Source organism: Amblyomma americanum, chromosome 6 (genome assembly GCF_052857255.1).
Source record: "Amblyomma americanum isolate KBUSLIRL-KWMA chromosome 6, ASM5285725v1, whole genome shotgun sequence".
Taxonomy (NCBI): domain Eukaryota; kingdom Metazoa; phylum Arthropoda; class Arachnida; order Ixodida; family Ixodidae; genus Amblyomma; species Amblyomma americanum.
Window position 1 is genome coordinate 29,467,353 of NC_135502.1, and position 20,910 is coordinate 29,488,262.

General features: G+C 46.1%; 1 protein-coding gene across 1 annotated transcript; it reads left to right on the top strand.

Moving 5' to 3' along the window:
- The first annotated feature begins 1,920 nt into the window (after positions 1-1,920).
- Positions 1,921-19,121, top strand: LOC144095182 (high-affinity choline transporter 1-like). The gene is made up of 9 exons (XM_077628969.1): positions 1,921-2,036; positions 8,603-8,700; positions 9,544-9,651; positions 11,455-11,603; positions 13,343-13,492; positions 14,357-14,486; positions 15,502-15,719; positions 16,997-17,198; positions 17,919-19,121. The coding sequence occupies exons 1-9, from the start codon at positions 1,921-1,923 to the stop codon at positions 19,016-19,018; spliced, it is 2,271 nt and encodes a 756-aa protein (XP_077485095.1). The 3' UTR covers positions 19,019-19,121.
- Positions 19,122-20,910: the final 1,789 nt, after the last annotated feature.

The following is a 20,910-nucleotide window of genomic DNA, read 5'->3' on the forward strand; positions in this document are numbered from 1 at the left end:
GAGAAGCACACGGAGGTCCTCTGCTGCTCCGCCTTTGTAAATCGAGCCGTTTAAGGAAACCATGACGGCACGCAGAACGCATAGCCGCGAAGCACCCAGAACATATCGAAACTCAGCTGGGCGCCTGTTGCGCCGCCAATTGCAGGTTTTCCTTGACTTCCAACATTCACGTTGTCTTTCTTCCGTCTTCGTCATGTGATACATGTTCACTCGAGGTTTCAAAACAAAACATATATACTTCAATATTGATCAAACACGTAACCTGCATGCATGTTCATTAGCCTCAGAGATGTGTGACTTTTTTTCCTCTTCATCATCACGCTTGTATTTGCGAGATTGGCCTGTGGCGGCGATACCTATATTTTAGTTCTTGCTCTTTTCTACCTTACAAGAGCTTTGTTTTCAGAAAGAGTGGTGTTTTTGTGTTTAGGAGCTGGTATTCTATCGATACAAGCCAATTTAAATTTCTCGTCGGAGTCCCTTTGAAGCCGATAAAGAGAAATGGAAAGAAGCTAAACGCTAAACACATACACAGAGGCACAGGCGAGCGCGCGCTCACGCACGCAGGCATGCACATTTGAAATGACAAATAATTTTTTATAAAACCAACATAAAACCAAAACAAGAGTCGAGAGGAGCCGATGGCCCAAATCATCTCCCCTGGCTTCCACTGCGCTTCGTCCGACGGATATGCGAATGCTACATGTTCGTAGCAACGAGCAGTAAGTCCGGGGCTTTCCCCTTGCGAGCTAGCGCTCACAAAAAAGTATAACTCCCACTCACTACTTCAATAGTAATCGTCGACCGCATACCAACATAATGTCTGTCATGCTGCTCCTGGCTGCGCGACTCCTCTTCCCACCCAGTCCAAAGGAACGACAGAATTGTGCTCAAAGTACGATGAAATGTTTTCTAGTTTCGTCGTAACGACCAATTTTTCTGTACTATGGTGGCATATTTCTGTGATATCATTCTGCAGTTGTGTCACTACAGCAAGGACAACACAATACTATACACAATACTATACAATACTATATATATTTTGTGTTTTGTTTTCAGACTGGGCATATTAATTTGTTTCTTTACTTAAAGCAAATTCACTAGTCGCAGGCATATACTTTAGAAAAGTCGCATATATATCCCGTTCCAACGTTCAAACAGCAGATCGGTACTAGAGATCTGAATGTGTATGCTTATAGAAACGGGCGGTAGAACAACACCCACTAGCTCCACACACGCCGAGTTAAACGTACGCCATGGATATGTATCAGACCATCGGGATCCTTCACACCATCCGGGCACTAGTTTTTGCCTAAAGGGATGCTGTAGCAATAAAACAAAAAACAAGCCTATGTCTCTCGGTTGTGAGGCAAACAACAACATGAAAAGATGCGGACTAAGAACATGAAGAATTAACAGATGAAGTTCGCTAGAAGGGTTCGCTACGACAAACCTTTCTGTCTCATGTGAGAAAGTTGAAGGCATTTTCTTCTCTCTTGCTGGCGGTTCGTATTTCAGGGAAAGCAGTATTTGGAGGTCCATCTTTCGAGGTAAGGACTCGCTCTGTTTCATGGAGCTCTCTCGTTCGGTGCGAGCGCCAAGGGATTCTCGTTAAGTAGTGTTTGCGGCTACCTTGATGATTGCATTAGTGCAACTGGTCGGTTACCTTGTTAACAGTATATAAAATTCTGCGGCATGTCCAAAAAGTGTGTTTTATTTTATTTCTGGAACTTCAAGTTTCTTTGATTTATTTGAATTTAAAAACATTTCTAGATCCAGTCTTCTACTTCTCCGCCTCACAGCTTTTTTTTTCGTGCAAATATTACCTTGGCATTCTCCACTGTACCTTTGCCCATCGCCCCTCGCGGGTATGTACCATATTTACTGAGGTAAAGAAGAAGAAGAAGAAGTCAGACAGCAATGGCGCTGAGTGTGATCGGCGCCTCGGTCATGATCACGTATTACGTTGCCGTAATCGCCATCAGCTCCTGGGCTGCACTGAAGGAGCGGAAACTTCCTACGGAAGAGACGGCGCAGTAAGTGCGAGTCTTCCTCTCACTCCAGTGCATGCTGCAGCAATGCGGCTGCCCAATGCCCAGCGGCGCGCCATGTAGCTCTTCCAGGCATATAGGTATTGGTAAATACTCATCCAATTTCTTTTGGCATTTTTCCCCTTCTGTTTCTATTACTAATCCTAGCAGAACGAAGTGTTCTCTGCGAGCGCTCTGTCTACTTGCTTTTTGATTTGCGCCCATTCCTCATGATCGGTCACTAGGCCTACGCGTTCTTCACCGTTACCAGCGCGGTCACTTACCATGTCTTTTATGCTCTTCCATGAGTAATGGCTGCAGGTACTTCACAGAGAGAGGTTTGCTACTACTTGATAAGCCAGAACAGTCATTATACAAATAGACAGACAGAAAGTGCCTCTTTCGGCGTTCTCTGGTGCATCTGCGGCAGCCAATAAGCAGCATCTTATGACCACAGTAGGGGATCATGCTGTCTTTCTGCCTTACTATCGTGCGCTGTAAAAAGTGCCTCGGAGCGCGATTGCCTTAATTTTTTTTCGCAATTTCTGCTGAAAGCAGACAGTATAGGTGCAAAGTTTTGAATAGCACGTTAGGCCGTAGTGCTATAGGACTCATTGAAATACTGCATTACTACGGCGTATGGGGCTGTATTCATAAAATTCCAGTGGCAGTTTACTTAAGCTTCTTTTCTTCGCACGCGGAGTTGTGCAGTTTTCATTGCTTTGCACCACAGCGTAAATGTTACACACCTTGCCAGTGAAGAAATCACCAGGTAAAGGTTTTATGAACGGTGAAGCAAACTTAGCACACGGTTCTTGCTCTTGCTTCACCTAGTCTGATTAACTTCGTGCCGAGAGGTAACAAAGCTAGACTTTAAAGAAAATGCATTATTTCACTGCCTGGCAAAACAGCGAGCTGTCGTGCAACTTGTTGAAAGGAATGGCCGAGTGTGCGTTGACTTAAATTTATAGCAACAAACTTTTTTCTGCATTCGGATGTTGTCCTGTCATCAGCTAATAGTCGCGGATATATGTCAATTGATGGTGCACTAAAGCAGTATGGTTATGGTGCTGAGTTCAGTGCCTTGACTTAACACTTTTTTTTATAATTTTCATAATTTTCCAAGCTTTGAGAAGTCTGTACTGTTTCACATTCTAGTCTGGCGTGTTTGTGGCGAAGCAGGTGCAAACAGTGCTTGTTCTTTCATCCCGGACTTCACAAAAAGCGCTCAGCTAGAGGCTCACAGTTTTCAAAGAATCCATTAAAAAACACGGTGATGTGAACTTCTTCATAAAATTAAAATCCGCTTTTATTTACGCGGTGGTAAAGTCAAATAATTACTTGTGTAGTGAACGCCAACTGGTGGGCAGCTGTCACAAAGAAGCACTTCGACGCTCAACGTTCCATGTCACAATTCCTATTATTGTGCGTGTTTTCCGTGTGGCACATATGAAGATGAACATACATAATGTGTACAGAAAATACGTCCAACGAACATAGTAAATATTTAAGGACTCATACGGAGTCTCTATAGCAACATACACATAATTTGAATATTATATGCCAACTATACGGAAGGGCTATAGAAACCATACTGAACACATGTAGCAAGCATACAGATTTTCGCTAATTTTTAATGTCATACGGACTCCATATTCGTCTAAATATATATGCGCCCCACACTTGGAATGTTTCAGTATATGGTTGGGTTTCGAATCAGTTATAGTTCATCTGGTTTTCTTTTCTAAACGGAAGGTTTTGCAGCCTTGCTCCTCTAAATTGTGTCTCTCCTTGCCGTCAGACGGCGGTAACCTACCCATTGATATAGCCAACTTTTTGACATTGGTGTACACACGGGCACATATTTGTGGCCATGTAGTAGAAGCTACCTGGGCGATGCGGCGGTTTCCGCAAGTGTGTTCGTTTCACACGCTCATAAGTAAACCATGCTGACTAGAAGACCGTGACATCTTCATCGCCGCACTCATCTAACAGTTAAAGACATTAGGTCGATATTTTCGACCTAAATGTCGCCTCCTCCGTCACAAAGATCATCTCGTTGTGGCCCCTACGTTATACTTTATATGGCTGCTTCTTTAAGCGACGTGGACTGTTGATAATGTCATGCCTGGGCATTCGCATTAATGTAACCCCACCTTTTTTGCTCCACAAATACGAATAAAGTTTATAGTTCTACCTTATAGTTTACGTGGGACCTTTTAGTGCTGAGGTTACTTCTACCCAGTTGCAATGCTAAAAGCGTGCCATAATATTCCTCTCTCGGTTAAAGCACTTGCTTATTTGCGCTGAAATTGGCGCAGAGATGTACGACACACCTTCTGTTTTAATGCCACGTTTCGATGATGCGCTTGCTTGATTCGGTCAAAATTAGAAATCCGCGTTGCCTGCAGCATCTGCGACCCAAAATCTTCTCGGTATGGATGGCACACGTGGAGTCGTCTGGTGCCTTTGCGAGGAAAGATTGTTTTTCCATTGAAGCTGCGATGAGTGGCGGGGGCGATTGGCTGCCAATTTCGCCTCCCCCTACGCCCCCCATTTCCACTCATCTACAATCGTTATTCGGACAGGCGCCAGATGACACCGCTAGTATCACTTATAGAACAGATGCTTACTATGCGTCGCGATGCTGCAGACAAAGCGAATTTTTGCTGAAAGACAAAATTTAGAGCGGGCTTTTGGTCATTTCAATGAAATAATGGCCCATGCTCTCAGTTCCAGCCGCAAGTTTGGCCAATCAGCACACACACGACAGGTTTTGTGACAGTACCTGCAACGTCATAGGACTGTCTGTCGGGACATCATCGTTTGGTGGAAACGCAGTTTCGATTTCAATTTCCCGGTTTTGAGCTTTTAAATTCTGTTTGGCACAAAATAAAAAGCTTTTGTGTTTTGGAGCTAGGGGACTCTGAAGATTGTCACCTGATTATAAACTCGCAATACTAAAAAAAGAAAAAAACTCAAGGAGTTGTCCTTTCAGCACTCCTATAAGTGTGTCACCAGTAAGCAACGAAAATTAGTGCATTATTTATTGGTAAATAGTATGCTCAGTCTGAGAAACAAGCCAAGATAAACTCCAAGTTACTTCTTACAGCACAGGAACACCGCATTATATTACAAAAAAAGAAACTGGTAATCCACCAGTAGGAAATAATGTTCGTCAAAAGAAACCTCACCATGAGGAGGTTGGTGGAGGAAATCAAGCAAATCCCAGGATTAGAAGTAGGAATCTACGCGGACAATGTAAACGTTTGGGTCAATATGAGGGACAAGAGGAAGCTAGAAGAAAATCTTCAGCTAGCAGCGGATACGATAAAGGTCCATGCAGAAGAGAAGGGACTCAGTTGCTCGCCGCAGAAATCCGAACTTATGATAATGGGCAGAAGAGCAGGACACCAAGATATTAGAATAGAGCTGGACGGGAGAGAAATCCCAAAAGTAGAAGAAATGAGGATGCTGGGTCTAATCATCATCAAGGCTCGAAAGAACGCCACTACGATAAAGAAACTCAAGAACCAGGTGGAGAAAGTCTGTGGGATGATCAGAAGAATCACAAACAGAGACAAATGCATCAGGGAAGAAAATGCAATAACAATCATCCAAGCATTCATCATCAGAAGAGTGTGCTACGCACTCCCGTATATGAAACTAACAAAAGGAGACAAAAAGAATGTAGAAATTATCATAAAAAAGGTGTGCCAAAAGAGCGATGGGACTGCCGATTACAACCCAAAACACAAAGTTGGAAGAAATGAGCATGCTAAATACACTGGAAGAATACATGGGAGCAACGAAGCAAGCGCAGAAGGCAAGACTCGCCAGGACTGCAGCAGGCAGAGCAATATTAAACCTGGCAGGAATAGAATAAGAGGAACGAGCCTCTGAAAAAACGGCTCAAATCCCTGTGCAGGTAATGAACAAAATCACCGTGTTCAACATTCCGAGAAACATTCACCCGGAGAGGGACGTTAACAGAAGAATACTAAGGGCAAGAGCCATAGAAAAAGAAGTCCAGTCCAGACCGCACCATGACACTGTATACACTGATGCCGCGGTGGGAATCTACCCCTTCACAGCGTCGGTGACCGTAGATGCGGCTGGTAAATGCAAATGTGACATCATAGCCGAAGGCCTATCAATCTAGGAGGCAGAGGAGCTAGCGATCGCGTTAGCCCTCACCGTTACCAAAGCCAAAGTCGTCATTAGCGACAGCAGAAACGCGGTAATGAAATACTCAAGGGGAAGAATCGGAAAGAACGCTGTGGAAGTAATAGAAGGCGCAATTATAAACAGATATGTGAGAATAACATGGATCCCAGCACATACTGGGGGTCCAGGCAGTGATGCCGCAGATAGAACTTCTCGTCTAGTATTATCAAGATGAGGGCTCTACTGCGCTGGAGCAATCAAGGTAGTTGAAGCCGAACGCTATACTTCAAGGGAGAAGATGGCCATGCAAAGGGAGGACAGAAGAAGGCTGCCCATTCCAGACAGGAAGAAGCTAAGCTACAGAGCATGCAAGATATTAAGAAGACTTCAAGCGAGAAACTACCCCTCCCCAAGATGGAGGGCATGGATCAAACCTAAAAATAAAGAAAAGGCCTTAAGTCAAGATGAGAAATGCATATTTTGCGGAGGAGTGGCCGACATGGACCACATTATCAGAAAATGCGAAGAAGCTCCAGGAAAAAGCAAGTATGAAGACGATGATATTTGGAATGAAGTATTAAGAAGCCCAGACTCTAGGGTGAAAAAGGAACTGACCCAACTGGCAGCTGCAGCATCACTTAAATTTAAGTGCTACTCTTGCAGTGAATAAACCCCCTACTCCTTCCTATCCCGGAGGCCTGCGTGCCGTGCCGGAGAGGGTAGGCAGGGGAACCGGTTCAAACATTAAATGTTATTCTGAATTTGAAGCTGAAGATTCAGAAAACTGCGTTTTGAAGTAAACGCTCACAGAAATTCCGCAGAATGTTCAAAACATAGAAACCGAAAAACCCCACCCCAAATCGTATTCTAGTCTAAATGAGGAACAAGTGGGCATGGGTTGCCCATGTAATGTGGAGGGAACCAATGGTCCTATAGGGTAACGGAGCAGATTCCAAGAGCTACAAAGGTAGCCGGAAGCGGCAGATAGTGAAGTAGGCGGATGACAGTGGGAAGTTTGTATGGATAAGATGGCCACAGCTTACACAGGACAGGGTTAATTGTCGGGATCTGGGAGAGGCCTTTGTGTATGCGGACGTGATTAGGCTCATGGCGATGATGATACACTAAACAAGTACTTCTTTGTTCTTCGTAGAACATAATGTACAATTCAGAAGATCGTCCAAATTTTCCAGTAGTATGCCCTTTTTGCAGCCTTCACGTCACTGCGAATCCTGGGTTCTGCGCAGCGTTCAACAAGCCTTGTTCTTGGTTTTTGATGTATGGTATTTTAACGTCCTAAAGTGACTCAGCCTATGAGGGGCGCTGTAGTGGAGGACTGCGGATAATTTCGACCACCTGGGTTTTTTTTTTATCTGCACTGACATCGCACAGCACTCCGGTGTCTAGCATTTCGCCTCCATCGAAATGCGACCGTCGCGGCCGGGATCGAACCCGCGTCTTTAGAGTCAGCAGCCGAGCGCTATAACCACTCAGCTACCGAGGGGGATACAACAGCAAGCTTGCGAAGGCAGTGATAATCATGGTGCATTCGTCACGCAGATGCCGGGTCAGAAAAATATCAATTCGTTTCGATTGTTGTTTTGGCCTCTAGAAATAGCAGATAGATACCCATGGCGGGAAATTGGCTAATGTGATGACCTCGCCTCTAATTCATAGTTTGGGATTCTTTGGCGTCTTTTTTTTTCTTCCTTGGCAGTTTTGAAACCCCGCTGCATGAGAATGCCCTCATGTTATATCAAGTGCGTCGTAAAGTACGGGTGAATGGCTGAGGCAGCGCTGTAGGTCAGAGGACTACGCACACATTACAACATTTTGTATGCAGTCGTCGGTTACAGCAGATCCTAAATTTAGAACGTCATAGTTAGAATTGAGGGAGAGAGAAAAAAACGTCTTTTTAGTCAATAACTGCTTTTTTTGTTGGGTGTTTTCTCCAAAGAGCTCGTGAAATCTGTCGGCCTCCAAACCCTCCATGAAGCCGCCTGACAACTGCCCGAATCCGCCATCTTACTGGGAAGACTGCACCTTACTATATAATTTTCACAAATTTTGTGTAACCTAACCTCTCCCGAGCATATGTATCAACTGCGCGCCTCTCTCCTACATATATACACACACAAGAATACTATACCGAAATCTGTTTAAATTTCCGCTTTTAATGAATTCCAACCCATGCTATATGGGGTTGACTGACTCTATTACTGCTCATAATCCTTTACACGAGGTCATCCAGAAATTTCACAACTTTCTTCCATATAAGATCTGTTTATTAATAAGCTTCATAAACCAACTTAGAATTCTGAGCCATAATCAGGTGACTAAAGCTGCACTCACCAGGAAGAGAACATATTAACGATTTCTTCCGCGCCTCGTTGCCACGCCCACAGGGAAGGGGAAGAGCCCAGGCATGGACACGAGAGCCTCCGGCGCCTGTTCCTGGCCAACCGGACCCTGCCGCTCGCGCTCAGCTTCACCTCCATGACCGGTATGTGCTCGCTGCCTACGCACAAGAGGCACTAAACACGACTCATGATTGCTCTGAACGAATCGCGTTTGAAAAGAGCACGAACCGATGCACGCGGTTATAACCATATTTGTTGCAGTCGTATAAATTAGATAGCTCATTGAAGATGTGCAGCGTGATAGAGGCATGCCCACCAATTTGGGACAAAAATTTTGAAAATTGGAAAGTTGTAAGATACTTTTATGGTAATATTGAAGGCAATGGTCTATTCTTCTGATATGTAGCAAAATCTTTCTTTTAAAGCGTTTCCATTGGTCGCATCGAACAGTAGCAAGAACGGTAATAGAAAAAAAAATTCAAGACTGCCGTCGGGTGATCTGCTGGTATGGTGATATTTATAGCGAAATCTTACATTATATGAAAAAAAAACAGCAATCATAAATGGTTTCTCGTTAAAAAATGCTTTTGCCCAGAATTGCAGGGTATGGACCTGTGGACCGTTCTTGCCAAAACTAGCCAAGGCATGAGGTTTGGTAGTCATAAGTGCAGTGGAGCTTCTTACCGCACTGCTAAAGACGAAAAGGCTGGAAAGAAGACTACAAGAGTTGTCATTACCTTACAGAGGTTTATGTTCCGTTATGAGCTCAAGAAATAAATCCCCGTTGGTCAGTTACTTTTGGCGGAGACTGTACCTTTCTACTGACCTTGGTTATAGTTTTACTAAAGCACTCTGTAGATATACTTGAGAAAGAATATGATATAAACCACCTGAAACGACGCAGTGCAGAATTCACATTTCGAATTTTTTTCCCTCGCGATTTTAATATTGCTTAATGACACGTGAACGACTTACCTCATGCGCAGCGACCTGGGTCGGGGCCGGCTACATTAACGGGACTGCCGAAGCAGTGTTCAACTACGGTCTCGTCTGGTGCCAAACACCACTCGGCTACGCCATCAGCCTCGTGATAGGTAAGTGCCAGCAGGTGTATTCGGAGAGTAGGAGCACCCGAAATAATACACTGAAACTAAAGGTATTTATAAAAAAAATTAAGATATTAATATAAAGATGTGAAATATCTAAAACGCTCTTCCAGACTCAGTGGCGCATTCCGCAAATGAGGTTACCACTCACAGCCGCGGCATGACCTTACCAACCATTTAAATCCTTTTTTTCATGTTACTTTTTGCTTTTTGACGAGAAGCGTTTGCCAGTAGTTCTTGCGTTGTACTTGTTTGTTGATCATGCTTTTTTGTTTGTTTTTTTCTGCGCGATTACGAGCGTCTTTGCGTTTCGCATTCAGAATTGGCGACTGCTGCTTACACGCGGTGGTTGCTGTGGTACTATATAGCTTGGTGTCTTCTGTCAGGATTAAGTGCGTTGCGGAACATAAACGTTTTGCTCGAGGAACATTCAGAACTCGAAGCTCCTGGCACTACTATAACAAGTAGCGTGTAGCTTCCTTCACTTCTACAGTCCGCGCGCCACCAGATTGCGCTATCTGTGTCCGAATTTTCGGCCTCACCTAACCAACACAGCACTTCTTTGACCCTCCGCCGGAGTTGCAACCAGTTGCGACTAGTTACAACTTTAATACAGCCAAAGAGAGTGAGCTTTCCCAACAGCGTTACAACTACATCCATTTTTTTTTTAAATTCCCACCCCGTGAGGGCGAACAGAGCATTTGTTAAGAGAAGGGGACCATAATGGTTTTCTCAGCATCAGGAGTTCTGTTGCTAGGCGCCTTAAATAATTATCGAAGCCAAAGTGTTCGACTCTAAACCTGCCTTGGACTGTAAAGCTAACGCGGCCTATCCTACATTACATACGCAGGAGGACAGTTCTTCGCGGGAAAAATGCGTGCAACACAGGCGCTAACTATGCTCGACCCTTTCCAAAGGCAGTACGGGCCTTGGATCGTCATCCTACTCTCCGTGCCAGCCATTTGCGGGGAGGTCTTTTGGTCAGCCGCGAACCTTGCTGCTTTAGGTGAGTTAAGATACGTAATAGCCCCCTTGTGTACTGGCCCATCGGGGTGTTTATGTAATGAATTGAAAATGAATTAGGGGAAATATAAGATTTCTCTTAATACGTCAAGATGGTTTCCTGGGCTCGCTGGTCTCAGTAATTGCTTTTTTGTGATAACCGAGCCGCGTTCAATATATTTGCCAAGTTCGTGACCCCGTCCGTGTCCTGGCTTCCCGCTTGCATTTTCTTAGGGTGTAATCCGGCAATCTAATAGGCCATCGATTTGCACTCGTGCGTATTACATATTGAGCGCGCCACCTAAAACTATAAGCAACATTTAAAAATAGGCTTCTTGAGTTAAAAGAGCGCTTTCTTGACAGCATTTTCGGTGGCGGTGTGCATTAGAATACGGCTAAAACGCTTTAGGCTGCATGATTAGCTAATAATTGGAAGTTATCTTTTATTACTGCTGCGCTCCTTATTTATTGAGATGTTCGTAGGCTATCGCAAGCAATATATAAGTTTTTAGGTTTTTGAAAATGCCAGTCTCGTCGCCGCTGCAGCTCAAGAAATTGTGAGGCTACATACGGACGAAATCGAAACCGCGCAGCCAGATAAAGCGCTAGCCACGCCTCCTATTGTCCGTTACACAGCCGGGCGCCTGTCAAGTGCCCTTGGGTTGCTGTTTGACCCATGTTTCGCGGCAAAGAACTGCCATCCAGTGTCTCACGTAAACCTATGTTTCCCGGTTGCGCGAGTCGTGCCGGAGTGTTGATGTTTCCAGTCACCCTACCACTCTTTTGCAGGCAACACAGTGAGAGCCATCGCGCACCTTGAGTTCATTTTGGTCATCTTTGCGACCACCTTCGTTATTGTCTTCTACACGATGCTGGGAGGAATCTTCTCTGTGACCTACACGGATGTCTTCCAAGTATGCTGCACCATCATCGGCATCGTAAGCGGATTCAGAGCACTGATTTCGATTATTTATAAAGCAAATATGGTCCACGTGGTTTCTTACTTGTCACTAAAAAAAAGCTACGTTCAGGAGGCAGTCGGTCAGAGTACAGTAATATGAGATGTAGGATGTAGGGATGTAGGACCACTGAGATTCTTGAGTGTCAGAGCAGTAATTTTAGACGCTTTTCACAGGCGCGCGCACGCGCACGCACGCACGCATGCACCGTGCGCTCGGACACGAACGAGTAAGCAGAATCTGGGGAAAAATGTAGCAATGATACTCACCTGTAAGCCATCCAGTGCGCTCGTGAGGTAGGAGGGACGTCAGAATTATAGAAGGCGAAGTAGGACTATCTCTGGATCCACCATTGCCACAGACACATTGACAAATTGCACGACTCGAAATGTGGCTTGAGAACTAGTGACAAAGAGTGTAGATAGGTTGGCAAGCATGGCCGTAGACTGTGTCAATAGGGACGTATGCATGCTCTCTGCCTTCTCCCATAGCACGCACGAGGTCGGGTCGATCGGCTCCTTTTGTTGTCGATGACATGTACAAAGAGAAGCAACAAACAGTGCATCTGATGGAGCAGGCTTTGTCAAACTGGGTACCGTCGAACCCAGTCGTACCGCCGGCTGCTTCTGAGGGTTCCACTAGTGCGACTTTGGTCTGTGCCCGCTTTACGGCACAGTTCTTGCGGCAGCGTGCAGACCAGACACAAGGCCTGGTTTGTTAAAACTTGTTTCAGAGCGTTAGCTCTTCTTTGCTCGTTCCTCAGTTTTTCGCCGTTGGCGTCTGTGCCGTCCGCAGCACAGACGTTGGCAGCGCCAATATGCTGCGCGCCAGTAACGGCGCAGCGAGTTTCTTTTGAAGGCAGCGCCGGCTCGCCCGGCGAACTGGCAGCGCGCCAAGATACTATTGTGCCCGGCTATGCCAATGTGCGCCTTTTTACGCTCTCGCCATACCCTCCTCCTTACAGGGTAACCATTCTCCAATTGGGGATTTTTCCGCTCTCCCAATACGCTCCTCCTTCTACCTAACCCCTCCCCGGATGGTTCAGATGGTAACCATCCACTGGTTGCGCATTACTCCGCTCTTGTGATACCTTCCTGCTTGCACGATAACCAACCTTCGGGTGGTTCCCATGGGAACACCGGACCGGTTATATTGGCGACTACGACAGACAACAACAGACAACTACAGACAGCGATATACTACGACGACAGGAACACACCGGAACGGGCGCTTAACGGGTCGCTGGGAAAAAAAACACCGACGAGTCGTTACCGCTGGTGCAGGGAGCGTCAGATTGCCTATGAAAGCCGGGCGAGCCGTTAGGTGATTCTGTGCGCCGTCCAGCCGGTCGTGCACGGGAATATGACGAAACGTTTGTCTTGTGACAGTAGCTTTCTGCGTTCTTGTCTGTAATTAGAAGTCTGGGCATGAGAGCGATTGTCATTTAGAAGAAACTGAATGCTGAACGCAAGGAAACAAACAAATGCTTAAAAAACTAACCGAAATGGTAAAAAATATAACACTAGCCGATTGTGAACCCTGCGACAACCGATTGTGACGCAGGGCGAGGGGGGGGGGGGGGTACCTTGGCACATATCGAAGGCTGTTGTGGTTCCTTGCGGCATAAAAGTTTGAGAACCTCTGCAAAGAGTGGGGGGCGGGTGGGTTGTCGGCACTTCTCATACTACTACTTAGCGCACTTTCATTATCATTCGCAGTTGGTCTGCTTGGTCTTCGTCATCAAAAACTGCGCTGTGGGAGAAATCGGCTCCCCGCACAGAAACTGGCTGGGCGAGATCCAGGGGCAAAGCTTGAGTCCGATCGTCGACCAGCTGTTGATGACCATCTTCGGCGGTATACCGTGGCAGGTGCGCTCGTAAAGACAGGCGCGTCGTGCATCGAAGTGCCTTCCATAGCCGGACACAACTCAAGAAGGCAGCGGCGAACGCCGTTTCAACCGGTTCTCATGACGTCGCGCATAAACTTCCTGCGTAAAATTGCAGGGGATCGGCAAATGGCACCATGAAATGGCATTAACCGCGACGTCATGACAATCGTCGGCGCCATTGGCCAGAGAGCCTTCTTTGAGGGGTATTTGCCGCTTCATTCTTGACTTGTATCTTGCTTTACGTATATATCCGGTCTAGAGTAGCAGATCTATGCAACTTATTTCAGTTTATTGCTGTGTGCCTGTTACAAGGGACTGATGCCACTGAGTGACCACTCCGAATGCACGTGGGAAGGAGTTTCTTCTTTAACACCTGAAACTGAAAAACTTCTTTAACACCTGAAAACGCAAACGTTGTTTTACAGCGAAAGCTGTTATAGCTTTGGTTCAGCCATATACCTGGAAAAGTGCTGGAAAAGCCGAATTTTATTTTCAACCATTACTCTCGTAGGAGGCTGAAATGTACTGCATTTGTAACAATAGGCTTAACTCGTTTTCTGTGAACGAGTTCAAGAGAATTCATGTCTTTTTGGTGTTAATTAAATCACATACTATCATTTTTACTTTAACGTTGTTTTGATGCATAAAACGCGTTTTGGGCATCATTCACTGAACTATTCGACATTTCCATCTGCTTACTGAATGTAAACAGTGGCCATCCTATTCTGCTATATTGGAGTATGCGAACGCATCGCAGATTGCTTGCGATGTGCACCACACTTGTTTACACGAGCATGCCACCAAAGGGCACAAGCTATTGCCCTTTCTTCTCCTCTGTGCGCAGGTTTACTTCCAGCGTGTGCTTAGCTGCGACTCCGCCTTCAACGCCAAATTCCTGTCGTACATGTCTGCTCTGGGCTGCGTGTTTTTCGCCCTTCCTTCGGTCGTCGTCGGTGCTTTGGCCAGGAGCACAAGTGAGCTTCTACAGATTTACCCCGCACATCAGTCCCGCCACCTTTCCGTAGTACCCACTGTGCGCTACGCCAAATATTATTCCTTGTTGATACATAGAAGAAAACTCAGTGGGCATAGATGACGTAGGCGTCGAAGGCAATTCAAAGAATGAGGCCAACGAACCCTACGGTAAAACTGTACTGAGAAAGACACCACTCGTTTATATTTTTGCCGCTTATTGTCATCGGTAATTAAAGGTGTCTCGTGAAGATGCCGCATTCCAAAGTATTCGATTATTGATGAGCCGCCGCGGTGGCAGAGTGGTTATGGCGCTCGGCTGCTGGCCCGAAAGACGCGGGTTAGATCCCGGCCGCGGCGGTCGAATTTCGATGGAGGCGAAATTCTAGAGGCCCGTTTACTGTGCGATGCCAGTGCACGTTAAAGAACCCCAGGTGGTCGAAATTTCCGGAGCCCTTCACTACGGCGTCTCTCATATCCTGAGTCGCTTTGGGACGTTAAACCCCCCTAAAATAAACTAAACCAATCGATTATTGATGCTAACAGAGTCGCGAAACGAGAAAGACCTTAATGACAGGGCACTTCGATTCTCACTTCCACTGCTACTGCTGCCCGTCACAGAAAGAAGACTCCATCGAGAAAATTAAAGCATCTTTAGCCGCTCGTAGTTGTCATGTTTCTCGTTATCTGACCCGAATCAAGTAACCAATAAAAAATCTAACCAACCAAAGTACAAGCTGAATTACAGATTACGGACCTCACTTTGGGACTTAAACAGAAACAGTTGTTAATTTCAGAGTTATCTCGTTAGAGCAAGCCGACTTATAATTGCCGGCTCTGCGCAGTAAATAAAAAAAGCAGCATGATCTAATATGAAATAACAAGTAAAACTCCGCAGTGGGAACACTTGAGCTAGATGACACTGAATGAGGTACACATGTTAGGCAGTTCTTGAGCCATTCTAAATTATTTTCGCTCTGTGTTTTTAGCTATTGAATGAGGCGCGCTATATCGCAGACTTTACCGCGGCCGGCTACGAGGGTGAATTCAATCTGAACGAAGAGGACCGTAAAGACGTGCTTCCTTACACCTTGCACTACCTGACACCGGACACTGTGTCCATCCTCGGTCAGCTGGCCATCACGTCAGCCGTCATGTCCTCCGTAGACTCGTCCATGATGAGCGCATCTTCGCTCGTCACGCACAACGTGTACCATCAACTGCTCAGGCCCGCGGTGAGTTTACCTGTGTTGCTACCACTTTGTGTTGGCATTAAAAGCATGATGAGTGTCCCCGAGACAAGGCGTAGCGGCAAAGACACGAACTCCTTTTCTGCTATGAGTTATAAAAAAAATGTATTTAGCCATTTACATAAGTTCCTTCCTGGTTCGCACCATTTGGAGACTATTGTCTTGCAGTGGGCTCAATTTATGTGGTCATGTGGTATTCAGCCGAGCGAGAAATGTTAGCCGCACGACGTCATCGCCTTGTAGTGCTGTTATCAGCAGTGATCAAACAGTGTCAACGGCTGACTTTCCCGCTGCAAGTTATTTTGCCGGCATGTGTGGAAGAAATGTAGGATAAAATATTACGTGGCAGTTCTTTGATCTGTCGTTATAGAAGCTGTAAAAGAGAAAATTACTCGTCACTCTATAGCGTGCATTAGGCTCCATCGCCCGGCGTGCCCTTCGCGATGCACGCACTAATCATAGGAGCATAGCAGACGTCGACAGAAACCCGTGATTAAGTAGAGGTTTTGACAATATACTGTCTGGCCAGCAGCAAACATTGCGTAAGCAGTAAACATACACTCGACAAATTCCTGAAGGGCCGTAGTTGCATGCAGCGCTCAATGTGATCAAGGGACCCGTACTGGGCCCGAAACTTCATGTTTCCTTTTTCTTCGAGAATTTGGCGAGTGTATGTTTACTAATTCCGCAAAGAAACCACGGTAAATGGCCATATTTATTAAATGTTAGAACTGATCTGATAAGAAAACAGGACGAGATGAAAGTTGGACACGGGCAATAAGGTGCTCTTCAGATAAGATAGATAATTGGTTTTTGGGGGAAATGAAATGGCGCAGTATCTGTCTCATATATCGTTGGACACCTCTTCAGCTGCATCTTTTCCTTTTCTGTGTCGTTGTCTCCCTTTCGTATTGTCTTTTTTCCTTGAGCGCTTCTAACATCGTGCGATCACCCAACTATCCACGTTCTAAGCTTTGCTAAATGGTTACATATTTTTGTACTATCACAGCTTTAAGTTGTGATCATTGATTTAGTCTGTTTTCTGTGCGCTAGGCACGCTTGCCCTTCTTGCGTTTTCCGCCCACAATGCCCTCGTGTCAGAATGGGAGAGTTGAACCGGTGACGATTATCCCACTGTGGGCACTATAATTCGACTAGGGGCGACGTGTTTTCCCGACAAGATAGCTGCACTTGGTGCCCCACTGGACAGAGGAATAACAGGCACCAGCTTATATCGTCCACGACTGGCGGTGGCGCTGCAGGCGTCCGAGGAGGAGCTGTGCTGGGTGTTCCGCTTCTCCGTGTGCCTGATAGGCATGACGACTGCGGCCATGGCGCTGAAAGTGCAGTCGGTGTTCGCGCTGTGGACGCTTTCGTCGGACCTTGTGTACGTGCTTCTCTTCCCGCAGTTCGTCGCACTGTTCTTCCTCCGCAAATGGAGCAACGCCTACGGAGCCGTCTTCGGTGAGCGTGCAACAAAGGAAGCCCCTATACCGCACCCAAGGCCCAACCTTAGCCTCTGGAAAGAAGCCCGACCCTTACAAAAATATCTTTGCACAGTCTATAGACTGTCCATAGACTTCCCTGTTTAAAATCTACGGACTCTGTGTAGATTTATGGCCATACACGTTTAGTAGACTTATCTATAAACAGTCTATAGACTAGGAATAGACAGAAACATCCATTTTGAAGGCAATAGAGTCTGCAAGAAATCTATGGACTGCCTATAGACCATGTTTGTAAGGGGATGCCCCTAATACGCAGCTTCACGATACACACGCTCTTCTGTGTAGTAGCAATGCAGAAAGCGGCTACGACCGCGTTTAGAGGTAAAGTATGAAAACTGACGGCGATGAGTTACTTTCAATAAAATGGGATTAAAATCAGGTCTTTTATTAGTAAGGTCAACATTACCAATAATGAATCTCTATAGCGGATACGTAGGAGCTTCGGTTCACATTGTCATTCAACCCACAGAAACTAGCGAATGCAAATATGTTTAAAATTCAGCAGTAGCTGAAAAAAAACCGAGTAACAGTCAAAGTAATTCGCGCGTTGATGCATATTCAGGTAGACGACGGTAATCGGTGATTGTTCTTGGCGTTGCAGCTTCCTTCATGAGCGGAGTGTGGGTTCGTTTTCTGCCGCTGTAACGGCCGCACCTTTGCATCGCTTGCGCCGCAGGCTTCGCTCTGGCTGTGGTGATGCGCGCCTTGTGCGGTGAACCGGAGATGGGCGTGCCAGTGCTGATCCGGCTGCCGCTTTATGACAGCGAACTCGGTCAGCAGTTTCCTTTCAGGACGCTCTGCATGGTGCTTAGCCTATGCAGTTTGCTGGCCGTGTCCGCACTATTCGCACACCTGTTCCAGTCTGGACACTTACCCCGTCACCTGGACATCTGGTCCTGCTTCCCGGAACATCTCGTACGCACATCCAGCCTCACAGGCGGGACCAAGAGGTCCTTCGTGCACTCGGAGGAGCAAGGCGCAGCCGAAGCCGACCACGAGACACGCGCGCATACAGGTGGTATCGACAGTCAGAAGGGGCTCGCGCATAAAGATCAGGACGACAAGCACACAGGCACGCATGAGCACAAACACCAGCACGAGCACAAGCATGATCACGAGCACAAGCACGACAGAAACGATAACGAGGCGGCGCAGGATGGATGGCTCCTGGCGCGTGCTCGGAGGCTTCTGTCAGCGTCCCAAGCCCGTTTTGCGGGCCTTCATCCAGCACCACCAGTGCCGGAACATCACCACCACCATTCGGGTACGTCGGCCGCCTGTCCAACGCACCAGACGCCAAAGGATCTTATTGCGGACATGGCACACAGTAAACGACACAAGGCCGCCGACGGCGCATCTGGAATCAGCGCGAGGCACAGCTCCAAATCAGCGGCGGAAGTGAAAGGAGCCAAGGACGGTGGCGCTTCCACTGGAACTCGCACGTCGTCGAGTGGTACGCAAAGCATTGTGCGGAAGTCCTCGAGGAGCCTCAAGCGGGATGATACCGAAGCGCCAGCTGCCGGTGTCGAAGCGCCAGCTGTCGGTGTCGAAGCGCCAGCTGTCGGCGGATCAGCGCCGCTGCCCGAAGCACACTCGGCACCGCCTTTGGCTGGTGCATCGTCTCTCTCGAACAAAGCGCGAGCGGGTGGGAGGAGGCGCTCTTCAACGACGAGCAAGCGTTCCAGCTTGTCGCACGTGGAGCGCAGGAGCAGCGAGCAGAGCAAGACACCGGTGCCCTCCGATAAGGGGAAGGAGAGCAACGAGCCGGCATTGTGAATGGACAGATATCTGCTATGCTTTTTTTTGTTGTTGTTGTGCACACACATCCACTTATTTTTCGCATAACAATTTTCGTCTGCGCTTCTTCTAACTTTAATCGCATATATTGTTTTATGTGGATGGACTGATATAAAAAAATATGAACTCTGTCCGGAGCGAAAGTTTTAGCGCTTTCTACGAGTTGTGTGAGACAAGTGCGCAAGTTTATATGCAGGATGCACGCATTTTCGCGTTAAGTCAATGTCATATGTCACCTTTGACTTTATTGGTAACAAGTACGTACGTAATTTTTCGCACGTGTTTGCAATCCCCCCACTCCTGGGTAACGATATCCGTCAATTTAGACAAGGTGAGAATATGTTAGCATTCACTGCGATAAACTGCAGCTTAGGTGCTTGAGCGGCGTGGATTGCCGTGCGTCGAAGCGTGAAGGCCGCAAGTAATCTTTGATTAAATCTTTGCCACGACAAATAACGCAGCAATGATCTCAGCAAAGAAGAAACCAACTGACCTTATATCCCCCACCAAAACAGTGTTCAGAAATATCAAGCATAACCACAATGTTTTGCGCTTCGCATTTCCGGATTGCCACTATATGTCGCAAGTCAACGGCGTCGTCAAATTGCGTGCCCATATGCAGCACCACAATTGCCCGCTCTACAGACGAAGCGGCTTTGGAAGGCCACTTCCCGCACTTAGGACATTATATCTGCTGGTACAAGGACGCGTACAGAAAAGCAAGGGAACATGAGCAGATTACAGCTATGAGCAATTCAAAGGAGCGTTTCATTCCTCACCATTATAAAAATGGTCTATAGACTTTCTATAGACTAAAATATTTAACCGTTTAACTTTTGTTTCTCTATATACAATGTATTGACTACTTATGAACTAAAGTCTATAATTGCATTAATGTCTTATTGTCTGTACCCTATCTATAAACTAAAGTATATAACAGCCTTAATTCTGTCTATAGACTGTCTTTTGTGTATAGATTTCCTTTTGTCTATAGACCTGTATAGATCTGTAAACTAAAGTCTAATCATATAAATTTCTTGCATATAGGCGGTCTATGGAGTATCTATAGACTAAAGTCTGTAACAGCCTTAATTTTCCTGTCTCTATACTGTCTATTGGCTTTCTATAGCCTAACGTCTATAAGATCCTTAATTTCCTTTTGTCTAGAGAGGGTCTATACACTACCTATAAATTAGTCTATAACAACCATCATCTTTTCTGTACAGAAGTCTATAGACTATCCATAGACCAAAGCCTATAACAATCCCAATTTCATTCTGTCTGTAAGCAGTTTATACGCTGCCTTTCGACTAAATCTATAACAATTTCAATTTCTCTTGAACTTCCTGCCGAGGGGAACACTGCAGCGGGTGGCTGGAACTATGGCTAGGGTCCTGGACCTCCTTCACTGTTTCTTGAATTAAAAAGGACAACGCAACGCCCTCCTGTATATTGTTTTTATAACCTCTGAAAAGTTCATTTTCTTTACACCGTGACGTATATTGTAAACACAAATAAAGAATATTTAATCCTAACAGGTAAAACAAGGAAAGGCAGCCATTTCTGAAGAAGGGTTCCCGCAAACTGTTTTACATTAAACGAACACGCTCTTCCTTAAAGGAATCGCTCCAGAGAATTCTGTCTTTCGATCGTTGCTGTCCAACGCGCTTAACCTAGATTCCACATTTCTTTTTAAAACTTGGTGAAAGTGAAGGGGGAGAGATGGGTGTGGGAATTCAAGAATGTGCCCACCACTTAGAAACACCGTTAGAAGAGTCTCAAAGAGCAATGTCGCTTGCACAATTAACATCTGTCATTATACCTCTGCCGTTTGTACTCACGTGAGACAGTGCTGAGACGCAACTATCACA